The sequence below is a fragment of the Bos mutus genome, chromosome 15 (assembly GCF_027580195.1).
Source record: "Bos mutus isolate GX-2022 chromosome 15, NWIPB_WYAK_1.1, whole genome shotgun sequence".
Classification (NCBI taxonomy): domain Eukaryota; kingdom Metazoa; phylum Chordata; class Mammalia; order Artiodactyla; family Bovidae; genus Bos; species Bos mutus.
In genome coordinates, this window is record NC_091631.1 from 28,633,163 (window position 1) to 28,653,030 (window position 19,868).

The window sequence follows — 19,868 nt, forward strand, 5'->3', positions numbered from 1 at the left end:
AGGGACGGGAGAGCCTGGTGGACTGCCGTCTATGGGGTCGCACAGAGTCGGAAACGACTGAAGTGACTTAGCGGCAGCAGGGTCTTCATTGCTGCACGCAGGCTTTCTCTAGTTGCAGCGAGCTGGGCTACTCTCTAGTTGTGGTGCCCATGCTCCTCACCATGCGGTGGCTTCTCTTGTTGAAGAGAACTTCTCTTGCTGAAGTGGGCTTTTGGTACACGGGCTTCAGTAGTTGCAGCAGTTGTGTGTCAGGGGCTCTAGACCACTGGCTTGGTAGTTGTGGGCACAGATCCAGTTGCCCTGTGGCATGTAGAATCTTCCTAGACCAGAGATTGAACCTGTGTTTCCTGCATTGGCAGGTAGACTCACAACCACTGGGCCACCAGGGAAGTCCTCTTTTCCTATTTAAAAAAATTAGATATAATGCACATGCTATAAAATTCACCCTTTTAAAGTATACAATTCTGTAATTTTTAGTATAGTCATAAGAACGTGCAACCATCGTGATTATCTAATTCCAGAACATTTTTATCACCCCAAAAAGAAACAGTGTACCCATTAGTAGTCATTCCCCTTTTTACTTTCTCCATCTCCTGGCAATCACTGATCTACTTTTTGTCTCCATAAATTACCTATTCTCTGTATTTCGTGTGAATGATGTAATATGTGGCCTTTTGTATCCGGCTTCTTTGACTTAATATAATGTTTTAAAGGTTCATCTATGTTGTAGCATGAACCAGTACTTTATTCCTTATTGTAGCTAAATAATATTCTATTGTATGGATATATCACATGTTGTTTATCCATTCTTCAGTTGATGGACATTTGGATTGTTTCAACTTTCTGACTTTTATGAATAATGCTGCTATGAACATTTGCATACAGGTTTTTTGTGAACAGATACTTTCAGTTCCTTTGTATATACCTTGGTATAGAATTGTGATCATGTGGTAGCTATTTAAACTTTGAGGAACTGCTGGCCTGTTTTCTAAAGTGTTGGATCATTTTTTTCCTCTTATTTGAATGTCAGCTGATAAAATAATACTATATGTTTTTTATTTAAATATCATTGGATTTGTTGGAGAATTGTTTTTATAGACTTGGAGACAGGTCAGATTTTGAAAGATTATAGAATAAGTAAATGAATAGTAATTACAGTGAAGAAGTAGAAATAACAGAGATTTCTATTTTCCAGAGAGAGGTAGTGTAACCTAATGGATATAGCATCAGACTTGGACATGGAAAAATTGGTTGGTGTTCATTTGTACTCTCTGAGTTTCGGTATCCTATTTTGTAAAATGAAGATAATAACTTTTACCTTATAACCTTGTTGCAGGGATTAAGTGATACAAAAAAAATATGGAAGCACTTAACATGGTGCTCAGGCATATGAGAGGCACATATAAAATTTACTTGAATGGTAGAGGAAAAGATTGATGGTGGTAGAATTGAGAAATTTGTTGATACTTTAGAAGAGGAATTGGCACACTTTGCCTAGTGGTCTGAATCTGGCTTTCTAACTGAAAGTTTTCTTATATTTTTAAAGGGTCATTTTAAAAAAGATTGTTCAATACAGCTGAAAATATTTACCCTCTGCCCCTTTACAGAATGAGTTTGCTGACCCTTTGTAGAGAGTAAGAGACCTGATTTGTAGACCAAGAGAAAAGCAAGTGAAGAAAGATACAGAAAATAAAAGAGGGTAATTGAGCAAGGTTAATTATCTAGAAAAGGTCAGTTTTCATTTCAGTCCCAAAGGCAATTTCAAAGAATATTCAAACATACAGTTGTACTCATTTCACACCCTAGCAAAGTAATGCTCAAAATCCTTCAAGCTAGGCTTCAATAGTATGTGAACTTATAACTTCCAGATATACAAGCTGGATTTAGAAAAGGCAGAGGAACCAGTGGTCGAATTGCCAACATCCATTGGATCACAAAACTAGAAAATTCCAGAAAAACATCTACTTCTGCTTCATTGACTACTGTAAAGCCTTTGACTATGTAGATCACAACAAACTGTGGAAAATTCTTAAAGAGATGGAAATACCAGACCACCTTACCTGCCTCCTGCAAAACCTGTATGTAGGTCAAGAAGCAACAATTAGAACCAGACATGGAACAATGGACTGGTTCCAAATTGGGAAAGAAGTACATCAAGGCTGTATAAAGAAATACATCAAGGCTGTATATTGTCACTCTGCTTATTTAACTTATATGCAGAGTACATCATGCAAAATGCTGGGCTGGATGAAGCGCAAGCTGGAATCAAGATTGCTGGGAGAAACATCAATAACCTTAGATATGCAGATAACACCACCCTAATGGCAGAAAGTGAAGAGGAATTAAAGAGCCTCTTGATGAAGGTGAAAGAGGAGAGTGAAAAGGCTGACTTAAAACTCAACATTGAAAAAACTAAGATCATGGCATCCAGTTCCATCACTTCATGGTAAATAGAAGGGGAAACAATGGAAACAGTGACAGACTTTATTTTCTTGGGCTCCAAATTTACTGTGGATGGTGATTGTAGCCATGTAGCTCACTCCTTGGAAGAAAATCAATGACAAATCTAGACATCATATTAAAAAGCTGAGACATTACTTTGCCTACAAAGGTCCATATAGTCAAAGCTAGTTTTTCCAGTAGTCAGGTATAGCTGTGAGAGCTGGACAATAAATAAGGCTGAGCACCGAAGAATGGATGCTTTCGAACTGTGGTGTTGGAGAAGACTCTTGAGAGTCCCCTGGACATCATGGAGATCAAACCAGTCAATTCTAAAGGAATTCAGCCCTGAATGTTCATTGGAAAGACCAATGCTGATGCTGAAGCTGAAGTTTCAATACTTTGGCCACCTGATGTGAAGAGCTGACTCATTGGAAAAGACTCTGATGCTGCAAAAGATTGAGGGCAGGAGAAGAAGGGGATGACAGAGGATGAGATAGTGGGATGGCATCACGGACTCAATAGACATGAGTTTGAGCACAAGCTCCAGGAGTTGGTGATGGACAGGGAAGTCTGTCATGCTGCAGTTATGGGATCACAAAGAGCTGGATGCGACTAAACTGAACTGACCAAAATACAAAAGTGAATTTGCAAAAGAATATCTTAGATGTATAAGATATTAAAAACAGTGAATATTCGTTGGCTCCTCAACCAAGAGGGATTAACATTTCTTAACATTTCTTAAAATATAAATAGGGGGAAAAAGAGATATTAACTGGAATAAGCCAGGTTTGAGAGTCATCCATATTATTCTATGTATCAGTACATCTCTTTTACCGAGTTGTGTTCCATTGTATGAATATTACACAATTTTTATCCATTTGCCTTAGATAAAACAAGGGAGATATCTTTGCCTTGTTCATGGGAGGAAGCATTTGGTCTTTTCACTATTAAATATGTTAGATGCAAATTTTTCATAGATGCCCTTTATCATTGAGAAAGTCCAAGTTTTCTGATGATTTGATCATAAATGAGTATTGTATTTTATCAAACTCAATCGTTGCTAGAGGTTAAAGGTGAGAAGGTATGACTACAAAGGGAGTATTTTAGGGGTGATGCAGGTGTTCCATGTCTTAAATATGATGGTGGTCACTTGCATCTAAACATAGTTTGGCCTTTCTTGTTGGCTCAGCAGTAAAGAATCCACCTGCCAATGCAGGAGACACTGGTTCTGTCCCTGGGTCAGGAAGATCCCCTGGAGAAGGAAATGGCAACCCACTCCAGTATTCTTGCCTGGGAAATCTACTCCAGCTAATTTTTGCCACATTGGAATGGGAACCCAGGATTGTTGAAACTTCTAATTTTTTGAGAGAAGCCAAAAATTCAAATTTTTACCTAAAATCTGTTTTTTTAATTACTGTTAAATAATTTTAAAATCTTAACAAATGCTATATTGACCAGCATAAGTCTGAAAAATAGATATACTAGTTTGCTCTCTCTAATACTGATATGTTGTAAATGTAGAAGATGACTGTGGGCAGCCTAGTGCTAAAGAGAGCATTGAGTCGTTGAGAGAACACTAAATTCTGTTCTTAAGGATATTTTATTACAGATGTGTGAATCATGTGGTATATTCAAGGTATTTGTGGATGGCATGGAATTTAGAAGAGATGTGATATATGGCAGTAGAATGATGGTCTGGCAATGGCACCATAAAGGAATAAGTCAACCTCCCTGTCCTAGCTAGTAAAAGAAGTAGTTTCCTTTGGGGAAACTTTGGGGGAAATGAGGACACTTTAAGAAAGAGATGTTCAGTTAAAGTGTGAAGTGATGAGGTAGTTCGTATCCAATAGACAATCTGCAGAGTTCAGTGAAAGGGTTGTCAAAGGAATGAGCACCAGGGTGAACTTTGGGGTAGAGCATAACTGCTGTGGACTGAAACGAGGATCTGCGAAATGAACACAGGAGTGTATTGGGTACACTGTATGGAAACAGAGGTTAGGAGTGGAGACTGCTTGGACTGGTAGGAATTGCTGGAACAGTATTCTGTTTTAAACCTGCAAAACTTGACTCATGCTTTTTTGTCTGCCTGGAATGTTTTACCTCAGTCCCCACTTGACTTTATTGCTCACTCATATTTAAGGTTCTGAACTCGAGTATTTACTTTTCAGTCCTGGAAGCCATCTCTGGCCCTTCTTCCTCACCTCTTCCCCAAGCCCAGACCCCTCTTTCGTGTTCCTGCAGCACCCAGTTCACATACTTATTCTTAAAACACATCATTTTATATTAAAACTACTTCTTATTAAATTTCCCTACAAGATGGCTTCCCTGGTGGCTCAGATGGTAAAGAATCTGCTTGCAATGCAGGAGACCCAGGTTTAATCCCTGAGTTGGAAAGATCCCCTGGAGAAGGTAATGGCAGCCCACTCCAATACCCTTGCCTGGAGAATTCCATGGACGGAGGAGCCTCGTGGGCTGTAGTCCATGGGGTGGCAAAGAGTCGGACACTACTGAGCAGCTAACCCTCTGACTTTCACAAGATACTCTGATCCTGTGGGTCAGATTCCATGTTTTATTATCTCTTTGCCCCAGGCAAGTAGCACAGAACTTGGCACTGAACTGATCTCAAAAAATACTTGTTAATTGAACAAAGGAGCTAGACCAACACCTGTATTTTCATTGTAAAGTAGGTGTGGCAGGTACCTGGACTTGCTTTTTTTCCCCCTCACTGGTAATAGAGACCTTTGAGTTGTTTTGTAACTAGTTCAAATTTTTTAAGGAAAAAGCAAAACTATGACCAGCCAGTAGGTCATTGTTAACGCCAGGGACTCTATCTTTATTCTCAGTGTCTCCTTTGTTTTTAGAATACAGTGGCAGTCTTTTGGCAAGTGATGCATGGTAGGGGACAATTTTCTGACACATTTGGGCAGCCAGGATTTTATGTGATCCTCTTAGAGCAGTGACTGCTTGAAGTATTTATCCCACTGCATTCTGGTCATTTGTAGAAAATCTTGATGAATAGATTTAAAGGACTTTGTGCTACCTGGTTCATGAACAGAGTTCTCATCAAGACCCAGATGTGTTTATTGAGTCTCTGTCTTGACAATTTCTCCACACAAATTACTCCATTGACTTCTTAAAATGTTTGACTTCAATCTTTCATTTTTGCCTTAGGCGTTTATCATCATGAAACTCTCTTCGGATCCTTTAACAATTCCTTCTGCTCTCTATGTCATTGTAGCCTAACTTTCAACACTGCTCTGCTTTTCTTTGGGAGTACATTATTCAGTTTCTTCTCTAAAGTTTTGCTTTAGGCTCTGTTTTACTTTTTACTCCCCCATTAGACTTTGTTTAGCTTTTCAGAGAACTGGAGAGTTTTTCAGTAGAGTGCCTGAATTCAATGGAGTGAAATGATGAAGGAAACTTCAAGAAAACTAAAACTTTACATCTTGCTATTCCTTCCTCTTCACCCTGCCTCCTCCCCAGCATAGAACTAGGGCCTTATTTTTCTCAAATGACTAACAATAAGGATGCAACAAGTTGTTTTTTTATTTGTCAGACCATTAGTCATTATTATGCATACTTGATGTGTGCACTAAGTGTGTGCTTATGCTGATTAGTCTACAGAAAAATGAATAAGACAGTCCATGCCTTCGAGAAATTAAAAATCTAATTAGGATAACAAATAAACTGAAAGTACAAATACCTCCTTTAAGCATCTGCTTTTTTTTAATCTTCAAATTAGGATAATATACTTTCCTGACAGAATTATATCATCACATCAGCTTCTCTATGTGAGGAATGTAGCACAGTTTCTGGCCTCTTATAGTATTTAATAAATGGGGGTTATATGAATGGATAGATACAGAGTAAGTTGAAAAATGGAAAACGGAGTGGCCATAACATCTCTGCCTAGACACAAAAAAGTTTTCATAGAGGAAGTAATACTGGAGGAAATCTGCATATAGAGGCATAAAGGAATGAAATATAAGGTAAATTTAGAAAACTCTTAAGTAATTAGTAAATCTAGGAGAGAAAGATGGGGGAGGAGAGCACAGTGAGAAATGAGGCTTCTGATGTAGGCAGGAATTTGAACTTGATCCTATAAGAAATGGTGGTCATTAATTTATATTAAACAGTTTAAAAATTAATCAGTGCTAAAAAATAAAACTTCTAATACATTGCATGTCTCTTTCAGGTCTCACTTGCCCTGGAGCCTTTGTCAGAAACTTATGACAGCTACAATCCTCTTCCTACCACTAACATGACAGAAAATGTGCTTTTATCTGAGCGGGGTTTCAGAGAATATTCTGAAGCAAGCAATACTCAATTTCTGGTCCCATCAAGGATCCCTACTACCAAAATTGATGAAAAAGATTTAGCAGCTAATAGCAGTAGGTCAACCCCGCCAAGGTAATTACCACACCTAATACCAATTAGTCTGTCAGCTAACTCCCACTGAATGCATAATTTTTGTCTTTCATTTGAGGTTGCTTAAAAGACTAAAGGTAGTCATTTCACCAAATAAGTATTAAGTACTCACTGTTTCCTGGTGCTGGGCATAGAAATTAATAAGAGGCAATTCCTGTTTTGAAGATGGCTCATAATCTAGTGAGGAGGCCAATACACAGATAAATAAGTATGTCTAAGTCATATAGAGATGCTATGATAGACGTACAATGAGGGAAAGAGGGAAAAGGCAGTGTTTTATGAAAGGGAATGAAGGAAGAAAGATAGATTTTGATTTTAAATAATTATCAGGCATTTGCTTTGTGTCATGCTCAGCACTGAGCTCTTTGTTTCATTGTCTCACTTTAGCCACAGCCATACCGTAGGTAAAACATCTATTATTTATTTCATTTGGGAGATGAAAACAGATTTACAAAGTCTGAGCTACACTACTATACACCACTTATCCCCTTTCTGTCTCTGATGAAGTATAATGTTACCATAATGGTTAATATACTGCTGACGTTCTCCTTTATTTTAAAACAGGGGGAAAGACCACTTGTACTTTGCAGAGAACTCTGATACAATAAAGGACTCTTTCTGTGGACTCCAGCACCATCTTAATTCAGGACAGAGTTTAGAGTCTGTGACTCTGAAAGGCAAAGCCCCATGGAAGCAGATGTCCCTTCTCAACAGTTCTGAATTCCAACCTCAAATTAGCACAGTTGCCAAGAGTCACAGTGACTCATGCATTCTTTCTTCAAACAACCGCCCTACCAAGGACCTTCTTTCAGGTATGAATATATTTGTGAACTGAGACTAAGCTATATTTATTGGGACTCTGCTCGTTAAGCAACGTACAAAGAGAAGCAAGACTTCTGTTTGAACTAAATAGGCAAATAAAAGTGAGTAATCTTACTAGAGTCTAGAATCTCTAACCATTGAAGGGCAGCTCTATTAAACCACTGAATTACTTCTGAATAATTATTGGGTGCTTATAATTTTAAGTTTAGAGAAAGCCATTTAAAGTGAACCTGAGTATGCAAGAAAAGTCTTTATCACAGAAAAATATTAGTCCTTGTTTTTCCCCAGATAATTCAAAGGGAATAAGAATTTTGTCTCCTCATCAGAATTTACTTATACCATTGTGCAGAGGCTAGTACTAAATCTGTTTCATATTCTGAAAATTGTTGGTTTCACTGGGAACATTCATTGCACAAAAACTGCTAATCTTAAGCCTGGGAGTTAAATATGATTGACAACCAAACAGAAATAGAAAGGAGTAGGTATACCTGTGTAAGAACTTAGTCTGAAATTTTAAAAGAAAATAGCATCTGGATCGGATCACCTCATGTTGGAGAGCAGTATTTTAAAAGCAATTTTGGTACCTTGTGTTGCACTGCAGTGGTCAGCCATATATCTCTGTGACATCAACAGCATGACATGAATTTGTTGCCATCCTCACAAGTAAAATTTCCAAAGTAGAATATCTATGACAATAGTAGAAAAATATTTTAAATTAAAACTGCTTGGGTACATAATTTACATTAATAAGGATTTTTTTAAATAAAGAAAAACATTGTGTTCATAATTTTTCAACTAAAGTGTCTGTGATCTCCTATTTTTAAAAATATACCCCTATTATAATATTTTATACTTTAATGCAACCTTAGGCTACACTAACGAAGAAAACTGTCCCACTATACTCAGCACTTGTCATCTCACACCTGGAATATTTTGTATAGACCTGGGAACCAGACTTTGAGAACCAGGCTTTCATTAAGCAGTTATTTATTCAGCGCTTATTAAATGCCTGACACTCTTGTAGGTGTGAGGAATACAGCAATTTATTTTTTTTTAAAGGCCTAAAATCTTACCCTATGGATCTTCTATTCTAGATGGGAACAGATGATAAACTAGGTAAGTATGTAGAGTTAGATGGTGATAATGGCAGTTGTAAAAAATGAAGCAGGGAAAAAGAGGGAATGCTGTTTTATGCATCTTGGCAAAGGAAGGCCCTTTTAAGAAGTTAATATTAAAGATCTATAGAAGAGTTCCTTCTATGGAGAGTATCTAGACAAGAGTACTGATTTCACATACTAGCATGGTAAGGCTCAAAATCCTTCAAGCTAGGCTTTAGCAGTACATGAACCAAGAACTTCCAGATGTACAAGCTGGTTTTAGAAAAGGCAGAGGAACCAGAGATCAAATTGCCAACATCCGTTGGATCATCAAAAAAGCGAGAGAGTTCCAGAAAAGCATTTACTACTGCTTTATTGACTATGCCAAAGCCTTTGACTGTGTGGATCACAACAAACTGTAGAAAATTCTTAAAGAGATGGGAATACCAGACCACCCACCTGCCTCCTGAGAAATCTGTGTGTAGGTCAAGAAGCAACAGTTAGAACTGGACATGGAACAGCGGACTGGTTCCAAATTGGGAAAGGAGTGTTTCAAGGCTGTATCTTGTCACCCTGCTTATTTAACTTCTATGCAGAGTACATCATGAGAAACGCTGGGCTGGATGAAGCACAAGCTGGAATCAAGATTGCCAGGGGAAATGTCAATAACCTTAGATACGCAGATGAAACCATCCTAATGGCAGAAAGCAAAGAGGAACCTAAGAGCCTCTTGATGAAGGTCAAAGAGGAGAGTGAAAAAGCTGCCTTAAAACTCAACATTCAAAAAACTAAGATCATGGCTTCTGGTCCTGTCACTTCATGGCAAATAGATGGGGAAAAAATGGACAGTGAGAGACTATTTTCTTGTGCTCCAAAATCACTGTGGACAGTGACTGCAGCCATAAAATTAAAAGACACTTGATCCTTGGAAGAAAAGCTATAACAAACCTAGAGAGAGTATTAATTAGCAGAGACATTACTTTGCCGACAAAGGTCTATCTACTCAAAGCTATGGTTTTTCCAGTAGTCATGTACAGCTGTGAGAGTTGGACCATAAAGAAGGCTGAACACTGAAGAATGGATGCTTTCAAACTGTGGTGCTGGAGAAGACTCTTGAGTGCCCCTTAGGTAACAGAGAGGTCAAACCAGTCAATCCTAAAGGAAATCAGTCTGGAATATTCATTGGAAGGACTGATGCTGAAGCTGAAGCTCCAATAGTTTGGCTACTTGATGCAAAGAGCTGATTCATTGGAAAAGACCCTGATACTGGGAAAGATTGAGGGCAGGAGGAGAAGGGGGCAACAGAGGATGAGGTAGTAGGATGGCATCACTAACGCGATGGACATGGGTTTGAGCAGACTCCAGAAGATAGTGAAGGACAAGGAGCCTGGTGTGCTGCAGTCCATAGGGTCCCAAAGAGTTGGACATGACCGACTGAACAATAACCACCTAAACTGGGGAAGGAACCACCACGAGATATTTAGCCTTAAGAAAACAGCTAAACAGCTACCATTTATTGAGTATTCGTTATTGCTAGCTACTATGCCAGGTGCCTTATACATATAAACTTAACAAAAACCGAGTGAAGTTGGGATTGTTCGGTTCAGTTGCTCAGTCGTGCCTGACTCCTTGCGACCCCATGGACTGCAGCAAGCCAGGCCTCCCTATCCATCACCAACTCCTGGAGCTTACTCAGACTCATGTCCATTAAATCAGTGATGCCATCCAACCATCTCATCCTCTGTTGTTCCCTTCTATTCCCACCTTCAATTTTTCCCAGCATCAGGGTCTTTTCAAATGAGTCAGTTCTTCGCATCAGGTGGCCAAAGTATTGGCATTTCAGCTTCAACATCAGTCCTTCCAATGAATATTCAGGACCAATTTCCTTTAGGATGGACTGGTTGGATCTCCTTGCAGCCCAAGGGACTCTCAAGAGTCTTCTCTAACACCATAGTTCAAAAACATCAGTTCTTCAGCACTCAGCTTTCTTTATAGTCCAACTCTCACATCCATACATGACCACTGGAAAATCCATAGCCTTGACTAGATGGACCTTTGTTGGCAAAGTAATGTCTCTGCTTTTGAATATGCTGTCTAGGTTGGTCATAACTTTTCTTCCAAGGAGTAAGCATCTTTTAATCGGATTGTTATCCCTTTTAATGGAATTGTTATCCCTATTTTAAAATGAAGACACGGACTCACAATTAGGGAGTTTCTGTTCTATCAAGGGGGACAGCTGCTGCTTGGCTCCAGTTCATTGTTATCTTAGACTCTAAGGAAAGTCCTTTGCTTCAGTCCTGTTGTACGTTCATTATTTTCTTAGACCTGCTTTAAAAAAAAAAAAATCAAGAACTCTGCTGGCCAACTGTTCAAGCCAAACAAAGTGTGCCAGGTGCAACCCATGGGCTGCCAATGTGCAAATCTCTTCCATTAGGGTTACTAGAATCATTGGGTTTAAACATAAAACATGACAGATTGTGACTAAGTCTGAGGTAATAGTCCAGTATTCCTACCTGTGAAAAAATGGGAAAGGATAGCTTCAAGAGAGTGAATTCTTTATCACTGATAATGGTCAGGTGTGGGCTGGATAACTTTGTGATGGAACTCTTACAGATGAGATTAAATCGCCAAGTAGACATTTATCTTTAAGATCCCTTCCAACCACAAGACTGTGGAGAATGAAGATTTAAGTGGACCACTTTAGTAAGTAGGTCTAGAGCTAAGGTCATGGAGGATTATAATACATAAACTTAACCACCTTCCTGGTCTTTATTAAAATGACCTTATGAAAGGGGATACAGAGCTAAATTAGTCATCAAGCTAGTATTTATGAAACACTAACTATACATCCTACTTATAAGAGTTGGGATTTAGATAGCAAGGAGTAGGAAAAAAAAACAGAAGCTTTATACCTCCCTGTTTAGCAAGGGCTGTGCCCCTGACATGTAAGAAATAAACAAGAGAAACATTTGTCCTAAACTCACTTAAGTGCCTTTCCTCTGTGTTCAGAAAATGATTACTGAGTTGAGGTTCAGGAAGATCCTATGACAGCTTTCTTAGTGTGGGAACCAGCTTCCTCTTACGAAGAGGAGATAAGGTGTTTTTGTTGCCATGCCTTAGACTTTAGAGAAACTTTTCTAAGAGTGCTTGTTTCAAGGAAGAAACCACTTGAAAGCCAATCAAAGGACCGTCCTTGCTCAGATTTGTTCACTTGTTGCCATCAGTGTTTATTTCTTTTTTAAAATCTGCTGTTGGAAAGAATCTTCAGTGCCTGTTCTTATTCAGATGTTAATAACTAATTAAGTCACTCTTAAAATATTACCATTCCAGGGAATATTTTATTTAGCAAAAAATGCAATTCAACAGATAGCTTTTGAGTGCCTATTTTGTGTCAGCCATTGTTTTGAGTTTGGGGTTACAGTGAGAAATGAGTCCCTGACCTTAATGAATTCATTCTAGTAAGAGAAATAGACTCTAAAGCAGATATGGTATAATTATATATGATATATACAACAGTGGAAGTATTTATTAAAACATTTAATCAGGGAGGGAAATGGGAAGAAGGTTCAAGAGGGAGGGGACATATGTATACCTATGGCAGATTCATGTTGAGGTTTGACAGAAAACAACAAAATTCTGTAAAGCAGTTATCCTTCAGTTAAAAAAATGAATGAAGTGAAAGTCGCTCAGTCATGTCCAACTCTTTGTAACCCCATGGACTATACAGTCCATGGAATTCTCTAGGCCAGAATACTGGAGTGGGTAGCCTTTTCCTTCTCCAGGGGATCTTCCCAACTCAGGGATTGAACCCAGGTCTCCTGCATTGCAGGCGGTTTCTTTACTAGCTGAGCCACAAGGGAAGCCAAAAAAAATTTTTTTTAATCAAATTCCTTATACGTACCAGGCAAAAAGGATACAGAGACTAACAAAAGCCAGTCCATCACCTCAAAGTTGATTGGGTGAGATAAACAATTTTAATACTGCATGATAATTCTTTGATGGAATGGAATACCTAGAACTTTGAGAGTACAAAGGAAATATTGTGTTTAAGGAATTAAAAATAGTTGTGTATGATTAGATCATAAAGTACCAAGACTGTTGTCTCTGGACAATAGTCTGTGTTAGTTTTCCGTGTCAGTAGAAAAACTATTTTTCTACATGGCCCTAAAGTCAAATGAAGTTTATTGTTGACACTTCTTTTCATTAACTACTTTATTCATAAAGCATTTATTGAGTGTCCCTACCTCATTGCTGCTGCTGCTGCTGCTAAGTCGCTTCAGTCGTGTCCGACTCTGTGCGACCCCAGAGATGGCAGCCCCTACCTCATTAAAGATCTTTAAACCATATCAAATTAAGCCAAGTATTAACTGGAAACTAAAACAAGGAGGACTTCATGTCATATATCAAGCTTCATTTTCTTTTTTTTAATTAATTTGTTTTAATTGGAGACTAATTACAATATTGTGGTGGTTTTTGCCATACATTGACATGAATAAGCCATGGGTGTACATGTGTCCCCCCACCCCACCCCGAACCCCCCTCCCACTTCCCTCCCATCCCATCCCTGCACTGGGTTTGAGTGCCTTGTTTCATGCATCAAACTTGGACTGGTCATCTGTTTCACATATGGTAATATACATGTTTCAGTGCTGTTCTTTCAAATCATCCTGCCCTCGCCTTCTCCCAGAATCCAAAAGTCTGTTCTTTATATCTGTGTCTCTTTTGTTCTCTTGCATACAGGGTTGTCGTTAACATCTTTCTAAATTCCATGTATATGCATTAGTATACTGTATTGGTGTTTTTCTTTCTGACTTACTTCATTCTGTATAATAGGCTCCAGTTTCATTCACCTCTTTAGAACTGACTTAAATGCATTCTTTTTAATAGCTGAGTAATATTCCATTGTGTATATGTACCACAACTTTCTTATCCATTCATCTGCCAGTGGACATTTAGGTTGCTTCCATGTCCTGGCTATTGTAAACAGTGCTGAAGTGAATATTGGGGTACACGTGTCTCTTTCAATTTCTGGTTTCCTCGGTGTGTGTTTGCCCAGCAGTGGGATTGCTGGGTCATAAGGCAGTTCTATTTCCAGTTTTTAAGGAACCTCCACACTGTTCTCCATAGCAGCTGTACTAGTTTGCATTCCCACCAACGGTGTAAGAGAGTTCCCTTTTTCCACACCCTCTCCAGCATTTATTATTGTTTGTAGACTTTTTGATGCAGCCATTCTGACCAGCGTGAAATGGTATTTCATTGTGGTTTTGATTTGCATTTCTCTGATAATGAGTGATGTTGAGCATCTTTTCACGTGTTTGTTAGCCATCTGTATGTGTTTGGAGAAATGTTTGTTTAATTCTTTGGCGCATTTTTTGATTGGGTCATTTGTTTTTCTGGTATTGAGCTGCTTGTATATTTTGAAGATTAATTCTTTGTCAGTTGTTTCATTGCTATCATTTTCTCCCATTCTGAAGGCTGTCTTTTCACCTTGCTTATAGTTTCCTTCATTGTGCAAAAGCTTTTGAGTTTAATTAAGTCCCATTTGTTTATTTTTGCTTTTATTTCCATTACTCTGGGAGGTGGGTCATAGAGGAGTCTGCTGTGATTTATATCAGAGTATTCTGCCTATGTTTTCCTCTAGGAGTTTTATAGTTTCTGGTCTTACATTTAGATCTTTAACCCATTTTGAGTTTATTTTTGTGTATGGTGTTAGAAAGTGTTGTATTGTAGTTTCATTCTTTTACAAGTGGTTGACCAGTTTTCCCAGCACCACTTGTTAAAGAGATTGTCTTTCCTCCATTGTATATTTTTGCCTCCTTTGTCAAAGATAAGGTGTCCATAGGTGCGTAGATTCATCTCTGGGCTTTCTATTTTGTTCCATTGATCTATATTTCTGTCTTTGTATAGAAAGCTTCTATAACCAGATTTTCAGTGCTAGCAGATCATGTTTTCTTCATCCTTTCTCATTGATTAAACAAGATAACTATTTTCTGGCTGAATCCCAAAGAGGTTTTTTTAAAAAATAAAAATGCATACAGTGATTTCTGAATGGAATATTGTATAGCCATTATTTATATAGAAAAAAAGTTAATGCATATTGTTAAGTGAAAAGGCAGTTATAAAACAGTATACATAATATGCCATTTTTGCAAAAGAAAAAATTTATATATATATGTATACATACACATACCTGTACAGGGATATGTATGCATAGATTAAAAACTATACAGAATATACCAAAATGTAAATCAGTATTCATGGGTAGTACCATTAATGGGAATATTAATTTTCTATTGTTATGTAACAAGTTACCACAAACTTAATGTCTTAAAAATAATACCTATTTATTAGTCACAGTTCTATGGATCTGAAGTCCAACAAAGTATGGTTGGGTTTTCTGCTTAGGTCATCTTAGGCTAAAATCAAGTTGTCAGCCCAGCTAAATTATCATCTGAAAGCTCTGGGTGGGGCTGGGGGGTGGGGGGGCGGGAATTCACTTTCAAGTTCATTCTTGTTGACAGAATCCAGTTCCTTGCTATAATAGGACTAAGGTCCCATATCCTTGCTGGCGGTCAGCCAGGGTCCACTCTTAAGCTCCTAAAGGCCGTGTGCATCTCCTGCCATGTGGCCATCTCCATCTTTAAGACAGCAGTGATACATTGCATCCCTCTCATGCTTTAAATCTCTGACTTCATATCCTGAAAACAGCCAGAGAAAACTCCACTTTATAATGGTTTGGGACAACCAAGATAATCTCCCAATCTTAAGGTAGATCGATTTGGAAACCTAATTACTTCCATAAAATCCCTTTACAACATTGTCTAGATGAGTAATTCACTAGGAAAAGGCATTTGTATACCAGTGGCTGGAAATCTGAGAGGAACTGTTTTAGAATTCTACCTACATCATTTCTCAGCCTTTTGGCTAAGATCAAGTGAAGAATTCTGCATACCATAATTGGTAACCTTTATTTTTCTTTAACTTATATATTCACATAACACATTTCTGCTTTATTGACTGTGCCAAAGCCTTCGACTGTGTAGATCACAATAAACTGTGGAAAATTCTGAAAGAGATGGGAATACCAGACCACCTGACCTGCCTCTTGAGAAACCTATATGCAGGTCAGGAAACCACAGTTAGAACTGGACATGGAACAACAGACTGGTTCCAAATAGGAAAAGGAGTACATCAAGGCTGTATATTGTCACCCTGCTTATTTAACTTCTATGCAGAGTACATCATGAGAAACTCTGGGCTGGAAGAAGCACAAGCTGGAATCAAGATTGCCAGGAGAGGTCCATTTCTCCATCAGCCTGAGAGGACATCGTGGTTGAGCCGTCGAGAAGGAAAACTGCCATGTCCACTGCTTTGGCAAAACCTCAGATGCATGGCCTCCTGGCCAAACGTCTGCAATTTCATATTGTTGGAGCATTCATGGTCTCCCTGGGGTTTGCAACTTTCTGTAAGTTTTCTGTGGCTGAAAAAAGAAAGAAGGCATATGCAGACTTCTACAGAAATTATGATTCCATGAAAGATTTTGAAGAGATGAGGAAGGCTGGTATCTTTCAGAGTAAAAGTGATTTGGAATATAAAGAATTTCTTTGGGTTGAGTTCCTTGGAAGTTTGTCACTTTCCTGTGTTCCTGAACTATGAAACTATGACTATCTGGGGTGAGAAATAGTCTCTCAATAGTGGCACCCCACTCCAGTACTCTTGCCTGGAGAATCCCAGGGACGGGGAGCCTGGTGGGCTGCCGTCAATGGGGTTGCACAGAGTCGGACACGACTGAAGCGACTTAGCAGTAGCAGCAGCAGTGGACCAAAAAAAAGATTGCCGGGAGAAATATCAATAACCTCAGATATGCAGATGACACCACCCTTATGGCAGAAGGTGAAGAGGAACTCAAAACCTCTTGATGAAAGTGAAAGAGGAGAGTGAAAAAGTGGGCTTAAAGCTCAACATTCAGAAAACGAAGATCATGGCATCCGGTCCCATCACTTCATGGGGAATAGATGGGGAAACAGTGGAAACAGTGTCAGACTTTATTTTTTTCGGCTCCAAAATCACTGCAGATGGTGACTGCAGCCATGAAATTAAAAGATGCTTACTCCTTGGAAGGAAAGTTATGACCAACCTAGATAGCATATTCAAAAGCAGAGACATTACTTTGCCAACAAAGGTCCGTCTAGTCAAGGCTATGGTTTTTCCAGTGGTCATGTATGGATGTGAGAGTTGGACTGAAGAAAGCTGAGCTCCGAAGAATTGATGCTTTTGAACTGTGGTGTTGGAGAAGACTCTTGAGAGTCCCTTGGACTGCAAGGAGATCCAACCAGTCCATTTTGAAGGAGATCAGCCCTGGGATTTCTTTGGAAGGAATGATGCTAAAGCTGAAACTCCAGTACTTTGGCCACCTCATAAGAAGAGTTGACTCATTGGAAAAGACCCTGATGCTGGGAGGGATTGAGGGCAGGAGGAGAAGGGGACGACAGAGGATGAGATGGCTGGATGGCATCACTGACTCGATGGACGTGAGTCTGAGTGAACTCCAGGAGTTGGTGATGGACAGGGATGCCTGGCATGCTGCGATTCATGGGGTTGCAAAGATTTGGACATGACTGAGCGACTGAACTGAACACATTGAACATATGATGTTTCAGGGTTTTGGGGTTTGAGTTTTGAGTTTTTAAGCTATATGTTGAATTCTTTATACTAAAAAATGTTGAATGTTTATGGATCTGTTTGGGGGGTTTTTTGGCCTGACTACCGTATCTTTTTTATTTTTAGAAGCTATAAAAAACTCTAGATCAAGATACACAAGCACTTGATATCTAAACTTAATTTACCTCCTAAACAACTGTGAAACCTCAAGAAAATAATAATTCTTCTCAGTATTCCTTGAAATAATGCCAGTGGTCCTAAGCTTTTAAAAAGTCTAAGAAAAGGTGGGGTCATATATGTATAGTGATGTAGAGTCATCCTGGTTATACTGCATGATATATTGGGCAAGTTATACATCCTCTGTGCCTCAACTTTTTCATCTGGAAAATGAAGGAAATAATAGTACCCATTTCAGAGGATTGCTGGGAGGGTTAAATCAATTCTTAGGAGTGCCCAGGAAGTGGTAAGGGTTCAGTAAATGTTATCCACTATAATTGTTGTTACTTAAGGATGGGAAAATTATTTTACTAAATTTATTATGTACAGCCACCAGTTGGAAGAGTCAATGTATGTATATAACAACTGCAATAAGGAGGTCAGTCTCTGTGGAATAGAGAGACTCCATTCAGTGCTGTAATGCCAACATCTAAAACAGTTCACATAATAGAAGCTCAGTAAAAATTTGTTGTAAAGTGAATGTCCTCAAGGGATTCTCAAGCTAGTGGGGAAAGTACACAAATAAGCAATTATAGTACACTATAGTAAGTTGTGTGATATAATAGATTGTACTATATATATTATATATATATATATGTAGTATATATTCAGGGGCTGAATATTGCAAATATTTCTGCTGGATTTAGATTTCTTGTGTTCTGCTTTTGCCCTCTTCAGCTCTGTTAGAACAAGGCAATAAACTGCGTAATGCCATGGTGATTTCTGCAATGAAATCAAGTCCAGATACTAGCATGTTGTTGGAAGAAGTTCATCCTTCTATGAAGGAAGATTTACTTAGAACATCATCACAGTAAGTTATGGGATAAACATGAATTCCAATAGTTCATTTCTTAATAGTTGTTAATGTGTCTTTTTTGTCAAGATACGGACTAAATAATCTTGGAAATGTTCAGCAAGTAATTTTTTAATGTGGTGGGAAAGAAGCCTAAACTAGGAGTTAAGATACTAAAAATCTAGACCTAGGACTGACACTTGCAAAATATGTAAATGGCTAAATTCTTGATCTTTCTCAACCAGCATGCTTGTATATAAAATGGGTATATTTTTTCCTCCCTCTCTTACATAAATGAAATGAGATTCTAATGTAGGAAAAGGCTTTGTAAATTGTGAAGTTTTATATATATTTAAGGTAAAGTCTAAAACATTTCAAGTCTTCCATGTTGAACTGTCTCCATGTATACTTCTCAGCTCATTAAATTCTGATTTAGATTTTCACATATGTTAGCCAGTGAAAACATTTTTTTCCTTCCTTAGAATCAAAGCCTTATCTAGGAATCAAGTTAAAGACCACGTTGAAGATCACCTCCTCCCTCCAACTGAGAAACAGGAAAATTGGAAACATGATGCAAAGGCTGATACCAGAGCCATACAGCTGCTGTTGGGCAGGTAAGAGCTCTTAACTCTCTTTTCTTTAAAATTTTTCCTCCAATTTATTGTGTATATTGTTAACAGATTTATCTTCCTAAAGCAACAACATTTCTTTTGAACAACTAAGTCATTCCCTTATTCATTACATATTAAATCATTATTTATTATCTACTAAATAAAAATCCAATCTTTAGCCTTTTATTCTTAGCTTCACTTATAGAATGGTCTCCAGTCTACCTTTCCATTCTTATTTCTCACCTGTTTCCTTAACACCAGTGTCAGCAGTGTGTAATGAAAAGAACATGGATTTTAAATAGACACAGTTGAAATTTGGGGTCTATCTCTTATTACCTATATGGCCTATACAATTAGGCAGGAAAAAAAAATAAAAGGGTTCCAAATTGGGAAGGAAGAAGTAAGACTATTCACAAATGACATGATCAAGTATGTAAAAAATCCTAAAGAATCCACTGTGAGACAGATTGCAGGATAACATGATAAGTCAATTATACTTCTATTTACTTGCAGTGACCAATCAAAAAATAAGATTAAGGGAATTCCCTGGTGATCCATCAGTTAGGACTCAGGGCTTTCACTGCAAGGGCTAGGGTTTGATCCCTGGTCAAGGAACTAAGATCCTACAAGCCATGCAGTAAATAAATAAATAAAATTAAGAAATAATTCCATTTATAATAGCATTGATAAGAATAAAATACAAATAAATTTAACTGAAGAAGTTTAAAACATAACTGCAAATTGTTGAAAGAAATTAAAGGAGATCTAAATAAATGGGGAAAATCTCATGTTCATGAT

At 38.2% G+C, this 19,868-nt stretch overlaps 1 protein-coding gene across 1 annotated transcript in view; it reads left to right on the forward strand.

Moving 5' to 3' along the window:
* Window positions 1-19,868, forward strand: part of C2CD3 (C2 domain containing 3 centriole elongation regulator) — a 126,909-nt gene that overhangs the window by 8,622 nt on the left and 98,419 nt on the right. Inside the window, exons 4-7 of the mRNA XM_070383735.1 lie at window positions 6,638-6,852; window positions 7,435-7,682; window positions 18,345-18,477; window positions 18,942-19,073. Of these exons, the coding sequence (XP_070239836.1) occupies window positions 6,638-6,852; window positions 7,435-7,682; window positions 18,345-18,477; window positions 18,942-19,073 (728 nt within the window). The remainder of the gene's footprint in view (window positions 1-6,637; window positions 6,853-7,434; window positions 7,683-18,344; window positions 18,478-18,941; window positions 19,074-19,868) is intronic.